Consider the following 9,372-nt stretch of genomic DNA (forward strand, 5'->3'; position numbering starts at 1 on the left):
CACGATGCACAATCAAGTTAAAATACAAAATAAATAAAAAAAATTATCTCAAGATTGTGATTAAGTAACATATTCACATCCCAATCAAGTACTTAAAGAACAACTCATCAACGGCAATGAAATAAGTGTTCCATCTTTTTTGGACAATTTATTACATATTAAAGTAGAAAATTTCAAAATCATTAAATCACGTAACCAATTTACTATAGTGAAATGATACATAAATGAAAGCAAACTCGTCCAAGCGATAATAATGACAGAGGTAGAAATATCCAATTTCTTTTGACAGAAAATTCCAACCACAATTAATTAAAAAAATATCCAGCCATGATGAGCATTTCCAAGGCCTTTTCTATAAACTTATCAAAACAAATTTAGTGAGTTGCAACAGAATAAATCTATAAAGTTCCAGTTTCCAATACAATAACAAAATAAAAAGATAAACTAGAAATGATCACATGTTTTTGAACAAATAAATATCGGTTTTTTAAAAAATATTTTTAGTATTTAAAAACTAAGAATCTATGGTAATCCCGTCATTTTTATATTGCATCCATATTTTTTAATATTTATTTTCAACACTAAAAAATAAAGAATTTTCACCTCCAAAAAATGAAGAATTTCGATTTAATAGACATATTTTCTAATAAAATTGAAAGAGAACAAGTAAAAATGATATATATTGTTTGGGAGTACTAATAAAAAAAGTATTTAAATTAGTTAAAAAAATATTACGATAAAATTCAAAGTCAATGCAATGTAGGAGAACTGAAAATCACTTTGCGTATAAGACAAACACAATTGGCGAAGGTAAATATGTAAACATAGACATATGGGGAGACCAAACAAAAAAACAATGCGTGTCAAAGAGCTCAAATACATATTTATTGACACGGAGACTGAGAAGAACTTTATGCTTACTATTGGTAGAGATGACAATTTTTCACGCAGGTTCGGGTCCCCACGGGAAAAACCCAAAACGTAACGGGTTCGGGGGTGAATATTCGGGTATGAGTTCGGGTTCGGAGATTTTTTAAAAATCCCTGCAACTTATTGGTAGGTATGGGGATGCTATCCCCATCCCCGAACCCGCTCCGATAATAATAATAACAATAATAATAATAATAATAATAATAATAATAATAATAATAATAATAATAATAATAATGATGATGATGATGATGATGATGATGATGATGATGATGATGATGATGATGATGATGAAAGTGCATAAAAATTTTATTTATCAAATTTTATTAAATCTAAAATTTTATAAAAATTATAATTAAAAATATGATGATGATGAAAGTGCATAAAAATTTTATTTATCAAATTTTATTAAATCTAAAATTTTATAAAAATTATAATTAAAAATATTAATATTATTTCGTTTATATATTTTTTATGTATTATATATAATATAAACATACTATTTTTTATAACATAAAATTATTATTTGAATTTCATTAATGTTACGTAGACATATAAACTATTAATATTAATCTATCTATATATTTTGTTATTTATTTTGATAAATTTAGAAAAATATATATATTCTCAATATATTTTTGATATATAGTATTTTATTTAAAATAATAATTTTTATCGGTAGCGATATTTGTTATTTAAAATATTTTTATTAATTTTAAAATATAATATTATAATCATAATTTTTATCCAAAATATTTGATTTATTTTATCATAAAATTGAATAATAATTTTTTATTTTATATAATAAAATTTACTAATATCATATACATATATATTTATATTATAATAAAATTTATTAATAACATATATATTCTCGGGTATAGAGATGGGGACGAGGACTTAGTTTAGTGGGGATGGGGACGAGCAATCCCAATAAAAAATTATGAAGATCGAGAAGGAGATGGAAACGGGGCCGCCCCGTCCCATTGTCATCCCTAATTATTGTTCCCCGTCCCATTGTCATTGGTGACTATTGGGGATTTTACGACAATTTTCCCTCGTTTAAATGTTTTTAAAATTTATAATATTTATTTAAAAAACGGGGCATTTAAATATATAGGCTTGGTCTTTTTTTTTTTTTTTAAGTCAAAGGGACTCATTTAATGTACTGTCTTAGTTGGCCATATACTCGTGGGGCCTGTTTTTTTGTTTTTTTGTGTGTATTCCCCTGCTGTGCAAACGCAACTCCTTTTCTACCGGGACCAACCTTTCTCCGACCAAAAATTTCTCAAAAACTTCCTTCTAACTGGACCACTCTGCTTTAAAGTCCCACACCTGTACCAAACAAACTCTTTCCCTTGTTTTATCCCTCGTATTTTCCAAGAGGAAACAAAAAGTAAGCAATATTAATAATGCTCCAAATCTGCCCCCTTTCTTTTATTTCTGTTATATTATATGACATTTATATTTTATTTTTCAGTGTATATGTTTTACAATGATGTCTTTAATGTTAACTTTCTAATAAATATTTGTATCAACTCTAGTAGTAACTATATTGTTGTTGGATCGGGGAAGAACGTTGAGTGGTTTACATTTGGTCGACCGACATATGGTATTGCTTGACTGTCTCTTTGTAACATCAACCGAGGAAGAATGCATTTTGTATAGTCATACCGACCGTTATCTCGACTGCTATTTCATGAATCTCTACCGAATTATTGTAATGATCGACCGACTTGTTGTAGTGTCGACTGGTGTAGAATGCAATGGTTTAGTCAACCTGACCGTTTGCATATAATTATTACGATTTATACCCTCCAATATCGACTGATTTTTGAATCATTTCGACTTCTCTTTCAAGCATATAGACTGCACTACAAAACTATAAGTAGTTTCCACTGTTGGCATAATATTATTTCGACCATTATTATGAAATCTTGGTTGATATGTAAAGCACGGCGACCTTTTGGACATGACAATGTCGTCTTCGTAATTCAAATCAAATTTGTTAAAACGCGGGCGTATATATTTTTTCTTTTTGAAAGTTGCTTATGCTTAATCTAATTATTATTGTAGGTTATGACAATCAGTAATGTTGTCCTTCAATGTAATGGAAAGTGGATACGGGATGAGCACGATGTTTTCAAATGGTCTTCACATGAAGGTTGTAAATGAGATTTAATCACAGTGGACGATGAGACATGCAATTTTGAATCTTTTAAGAATGAGTTTGTTAACATTCTGGATTTGGCATGTGATATTAACAGAACCAAATTCAGCTATTTGCCGATTGTTCCTAATTGCCATACTCTTCCCTTTTATATTAAGGATGATAGAACTCTGCGTGCGTACCTTTACTTTGGTCCCCCAGACAAGAGACTTGTGCTGAATGTTGTGGTGGAAGAAGAGGAAGTGAACGTTGGATTGGAAAACGAAGTGCATGCATTTAAAAGTACTCAGCACCTCAGTAATGATAGCATGACATTTAATAACATCGCTAATTTTGAACAATCATTTGATGTTTTTGACAGATCGATGGATGAAAATGTTGGGGGGATCAATCGTATTGGGAGGAATTTATTGTTAGATGGAGATGATACATGTGGCAATTTTAAAGTCGCTGATTATGGACAATCATGAATGAAATGCGGGGTTTTGATGGTGAAGACGGGGATCGTGATCGATGGATGTAAATGTTTGGGGTTGAATCGTAATGACGAATACTTCGATGGAGATTTTTTCATTCCTAACGAGAATGATAAGGAAACAACTGAGAATGTCAACCGTAATGACGAATACTTTGGTGGAGATTTTGTCATTCCTAACGAGAATGATAAGGAAACAATTGAGAATGTCAACGTGTCTTTTCATAATAACGAATACTTTGATGGAGTTTTTGTCATTCCTAACGAAAATGATAAGGAAACAACTGAGAATTTCAACGTGTCTTGTCCATTCGAACAACTTGAAGATCTTTTAATTTTAGGAGAACCTTCATTACACCAGCATCAATTAAGACGGTCTGAGTCCGAGCGGGAAGGGTATCTAAATGGACTTTGGATCCGAAAGAGAATTCCGTTGGTAGATAGAGATGATTCATGTGGCAATGGTACCTACTCATTCCGTGATGGATCCAACATTTCTATTGGGCATGTATTTTCCAATAAGGCAGAATTTCAGATTGAATTGTCACGACTTGCAATAAAGTCATCTTTTGAGTTCAAAATAGTGAAATCTAACAAGTCTGTGTATGATGTTCGATGTGCTGCTGATAGTTGTACTTGGAGAATTCGAGGTGCAAAGAAAGATCCACACTCAACATGTTTTAACGTTCAAACATATTGCAACATTCACACCTGTGACTTGATGCGTATGAGTATAAAAAATCGACAGGCTACTTCTGGGTTAGTGTCAGCTGTGTTGCTAGAAAATTTTGGTGGTCAAAGGACTACACCTGTGCCAAAATAAATAATCACAATGATGCGTAATCAGGGAGTTCAAGTATCATACTTCAAGGCACGTGGAGGTAAAGAACTGGCACTTAACACGATGATGGGCGATTCTGTTGAGAATTTTAGGAAGTTGCCATCATTTTTGAAAATGATTGAGAAAGTAAATGTTGGTAGTTTCACGGATTTAGAAGTGGATGAAGAAAATAGATTTAAATACATGTTCTTGGCATATGGTGCATGTATCATGGGATACAAATTCATGAGAAAAGTTGTCTGCATTGATGGTACATTCTTGAAAGGAAAATATGACTGTGTGCTGCTTGTAGCAACCGAACAGGATGGAAATCACCACCAATTTCTCATTGCATGGGGTGTTGTCGACAAGGAAAGCTCTGAGTCATGGTCTTGGTTTCTAAGCAGATTGAAAATCATAGTAGAGGACGATGACGAATTGGTGATAATATCAGATAGACACCAGGGCATCATAAATGCAGTTGCATCTTTATACAATCGTGCATATCATGTGTTTTGTATGTGGCACATGTCACAAAACATCAAAGGCAAGAGCAACAAAAAAAGGGAGCTGCCGAGATATTTATTCGGGTGGCAAAATCATACAAGGAAAGTGATTTTTATTCCTTGTATACAGAATTGAGAGAGAGATTTCCAGAGGTTGCTAAATATTTGGAAGGTCGCACTTCTCCCGAAAGGTGGTCTAGAGCGAAACAAACCGGAAAACGTTACTCCATCATGACCACGAATGGAGTGGAATCAATAAATGGTACTGCAAAGAATCACATCAACCTGGAGAAGTAAATATCGTCAAGAAGCGGTTGCATCAACTACACATCTCACACCAGCAATCGAGTCGATCGTTCGTGAGAATTTCATCATTTCTAGAAAATATGAAGTCATTGAAGCAACTGAGGGGAAGTATTGCGTGTACGGTAGCACAAGCAACGAGTTAGTTGATTTACAGAGTAAAGCTTGCACATGCCATAAATTCGACATTGACAGGATTCCATGTTCACATGCCATTTCTGCTGCCTACAACGCAAATATTTCTGTTTATGATTTTTGTACAGATTATTACACCACACATTATTGGTTAGAAGCATATACAGACCATGTCTATCCAGTACCAGGTGAATGGACAGTGCAGGAGGAAATATTGGTGCTGCCGCCTCTAGTCATTCCCCGACGTGTACGGAAAAAGTAAAAAGAATACCTTCAGTCGGGGAGTATGCCAGAAGACGTTGATTTTTGTTTTATCACTCCTTCAGCATGCAACGAGGGAGATCAACGATTTTATCATATTCGTATATCTTAGGAAACAATTCTTCAGTTAACGACCGATTAATGTATGGTGTCGACTGTTAATATTACCAACTCGACCGCTTTGAGTGTAGAGTTTTAATTCTCTTTTGAATCGATCGTTACTAACGAAGCCAAATTATTCCAGGAGTGTCGGTTGGTATATAAATTATAAAATGGTACAAAAATTTTTTTAAAAGATAAATGGTACAATTTTGTCAATAAAAAATATCGCTACCTAAAATTCCACAATAATGTACATGAAAATTATTACGGAAATCTGTTTTGTTATTTTCAAACGTTATGGTTTTTCGTATTTATTATTATTGGCATTTTATTCGTATTTAACTTTTGTAGTTGGTGCGCAAAAAACGTGTCGACCGATTAATGTATGGTGTCGACCGTTAATATTACCAAATCGACCGCTTTGAGTGTAGAGTTTTAATTTTCTTTTGAATCGATCGTTACTAACGAAGCCAAATTTTTCCAGGAGTGTCGGTTGGTATATAAATTATAAAATGGTAACAGTTTCTCAATAAAAAATATCGCTACCTGAAATTCCACAATAATGTACATGAAAATTATTACAGAAATCAGTTTTGTTGTTTTCAAACGTTAGGGTTTTTTGTATTTATTATTATTGGCATTTTATTCGTATTTAACTTTTTTAGTTGGTGCGCAAAAAATGTGTCGACCGATTAATGTATGGTGTCGACCGTTAATATTACCAACTCGACCGCTTTGAGTGTAGAGTTTTAATTCTTTTTTGAATCTATCGTTACTAACGAAGCCAAATTCTTCCAGGAGTGTCGGTTGGTATATAAATTATAAAATGGTAACAGTTTGTCAATAAAAAATATTGCTAGCTAAAATTCCACAATAACGTAAATGAAAATTATTACGGAAATCTGTTTTGTTGTTTTCAAACGTTACGGTTTAGGGTTTAGGTGTAAAAAAACTTATTGCCTAAATAAAAGATATTACCAAGGAGTAGAAACAATTCTTCTTAACTCGAATCCCAGTCCTTCATCTTCCCCACCTATCTCGGCCTCCAAACAATTTATGCGACGATCGAAAATAAAACATTGATGCCCAAGTCTTCGAAAGCCTTACATTAATTCATGAAATCATGAAATCATGCAGGGTGAGATAGGCGATTTGGAATAAAAACATAATGCTGCTGCCATCTTGAAGTAAACATGGTGGTAGCAGGCAGCGTTAGGAATCCTCTTGTATTATTAGGCAATACAGAGGATACGTAGGACTGCAATTAGGACTCCTCTCGTATTATTGTAGTTGGATGGAACTTTTAACCCATGTTGGGTATCATCGGCAAAAATCCATCCGGGGTGTGGAATGTCCAACATAATAAGTTGATCAACAACAATCATAGTAATAAAATATTAATTATTGTAATTTTGTATTTGAGAGAGGAGAAGAGGAGAATAGTAGAAGATGAAGACGAAGAAGGAGATGAAGAGATGAAATTTTTTTTAATAATGGTGAATATGAATATGAAAAGTTAAACGCCTTCTATCTTTATTTATAGAAGAAGAAGATTGGGTGAGTGATAATCCATACGGTTGAGCACTTTAGCTTTTGTTCCAAAAATTGTTCCTACACATTATAAATAATTAAATTTGAATGAGTCTACATATGTTATCATATATTTCTCAACTAATAATAATATAATAAATATATTATATTATTTTATACACATGCGTTATGCTAGTAATAATTAATAATTAACCACTTATAATAGTCGAATGAATTGAATTATTCTCACATATCGGGTCACGGGTGAGAATGAATCAAATTCCTTTTTCTTGGAATGTGTATCCGAAGAAGATGGATAGATTCCGATTCCCGTGAAATTAGTCTTGAGACTAGCATGCTCGAACAGTCAAGTCTTTTGGGATCCCAATCCCATCTTTTTTTCTCTATAAATAGCCATTAAGTTGCGTCCGATAATTATTATTAATTATTAGTCGAATAAAATTCCAAAATAAATGTATTTATTGCTAGTTGTTAGTGACCATTATTATGAAAAAAATACAAGAGGTGTCCTAAACTTTGCTGGATCTATATCCCTGAAAGCTCCCATTTGTCTATCTTTCTTCTCCCCAAATGTGAATCCAACATTTTACAACCAGAAAGTGATTGACTGTTCTCCTCAATATTTTTTGGAAGCACCCTTATCTCTGGGGGAGTGAGCGAGACGGTGATTTGGAAGATGATTTAGACTTTTGGAGTTCTTCAATTTATGTTTCATTTTCCATATATATTTTGAATTATTATTTTCCCTTGTCAAGTAATCTATGTTTTCGATTATTTGTATTTAGTAAATAGGAAATAGCATATCGATGTTTGACAATGCACTTATCCTTACAATTAAATTGTAAATGTAATTATTATAAAAATAACATTTTTATTCAGCTTCGAGATAATCAAGCATTCAATATAACATTCCAATCCAATAACCCAAAGTAAACAAAATGAAAATCAACCATGAACCAGCAAGAAAGGACTTCAACTTTTGGTTATCTTTTTCAGCTTTTTTCTTGTAATCTTCGAGCACGACCAGTTTTCATTTCAACTCGGGAATTATAGTCATCGCCCTACGACACATCGGCGGATCTTCCCATACAAATAAATTACATCCACCACTCGACCACGGTAAGGGAGGAAATGGGACCAAAACAAATTAGAACAACATAATGAACAATAAATTATAAGAAATGAAGATAATCGCGTAAAAGTGAAAAAAATTAAAACAGGACTTTTACCCTCAAATTTTTGCATCCATGGAACCTCAAACCAGGATTATCACTGGTCGAAGAAACCCTCAAATTTGCTCGTAGTCCACATTGACAGAATATCATTCCCCCTTGAGAAACTGAGGACATCGCGATCCTTGGAAGATAATGTATGATTTGGGAAAGTAGGAAATTTTATAAAATGAGAAGAAAAATTTGAAGTGTTTAGAAATGGGGTCGAATGACAAATAAATATATAGCCCAAAAAAATGAAATTTTAAAGCTTTACGGAAATGGGTCGACAGGAAAATATCATCGGTCGATCAAACATTATAATCGGTCGGACAGCGGTCGAAACGGTAGCGTGGACATCCTCAGTGTTCAATATGGGTCCAATCATGTTGTATCACAGTATACTGAATAGGTTCTGGTCGCCCAGGGTGAATCCAGTCTTAATCCCATGGTGAGAACGATAGTTTCTTCTCTACCAAATGTGACAATAATCTTAATCCTATATTATGATAGGGAGGTAATCATGTTTATTAATTCGAATAATCACAATCATAACCTTTGATATAATATGATACAATCTCCATAGTACAAATTTCATAGTAATGGAATTTATGGTTTAGGGTTTTCAATTTAGGGTTTAGGGTTTAGGGTTAGCATTATTTGGGGTCACGGAGTTTTATTCTGTTGAAACCCAAAAATTGCAAGCGCGCATCCCCAAAAAGATACGCAAATGGATCTGGATACGATTCTTTATCGCTATTTTACTTTCACGGTATTCGAGGTTATATAGTAAAGTAAAGTACAATCATTCACAAGATAGATTCGGGTTTACCCCGGTGGTCACGTCGTCTTCTCGGAATATCATTCGATCACATCAAATATCAAGTTTTTAACAGTCGACAGCTAAA

General features: G+C 33.1%; 1 protein-coding gene across 1 annotated transcript; it reads left to right on the forward strand.

The window, feature by feature from the left end:
* The first annotated feature begins 4,410 nt into the window (after window positions 1–4,410).
* On the forward strand, window positions 4,411–5,601 carry LOC140874318 (protein FAR1-RELATED SEQUENCE 6-like). Its single transcript, XM_073277596.1, has 3 exons — window positions 4,411–4,942; window positions 5,032–5,194; window positions 5,283–5,601. The coding sequence occupies exons 1-3, from the start codon at window positions 4,411–4,413 to the stop codon at window positions 5,599–5,601; spliced, it is 1,014 nt and encodes a 337-aa protein (XP_073133697.1).
* Window positions 5,602–9,372: the final 3,771 nt, after the last annotated feature.

Source organism: Henckelia pumila, chromosome 1, assembly GCF_033568475.1.
Source record: "Henckelia pumila isolate YLH828 chromosome 1, ASM3356847v2, whole genome shotgun sequence".
Lineage (NCBI taxonomy): Eukaryota > Viridiplantae > Streptophyta > Magnoliopsida > Lamiales > Gesneriaceae > Henckelia > Henckelia pumila.

Bases quoted from the DNA above. Each gene is read 5' to 3' on its own strand.
- LOC140874318 (XM_073277596.1), top strand. From the start codon at position 4,411: ATGCGTAATCAGGGAGTTCAAGTATCATACTTCAAGGCACGTGGAGGT. The intron at 4,943-5,031 runs GCAAGAGCAACA...CCTTGTATACAG, and splicing joins CATGTCACAAAACATCAAAG to AATTGAGAGAGAGATTTCCA. The intron at 5,195-5,282 runs GTAAATATCGTC...CATCATTTCTAG, and splicing joins AATCACATCAACCTGGAGAA to AAAATATGAAGTCATTGAAG.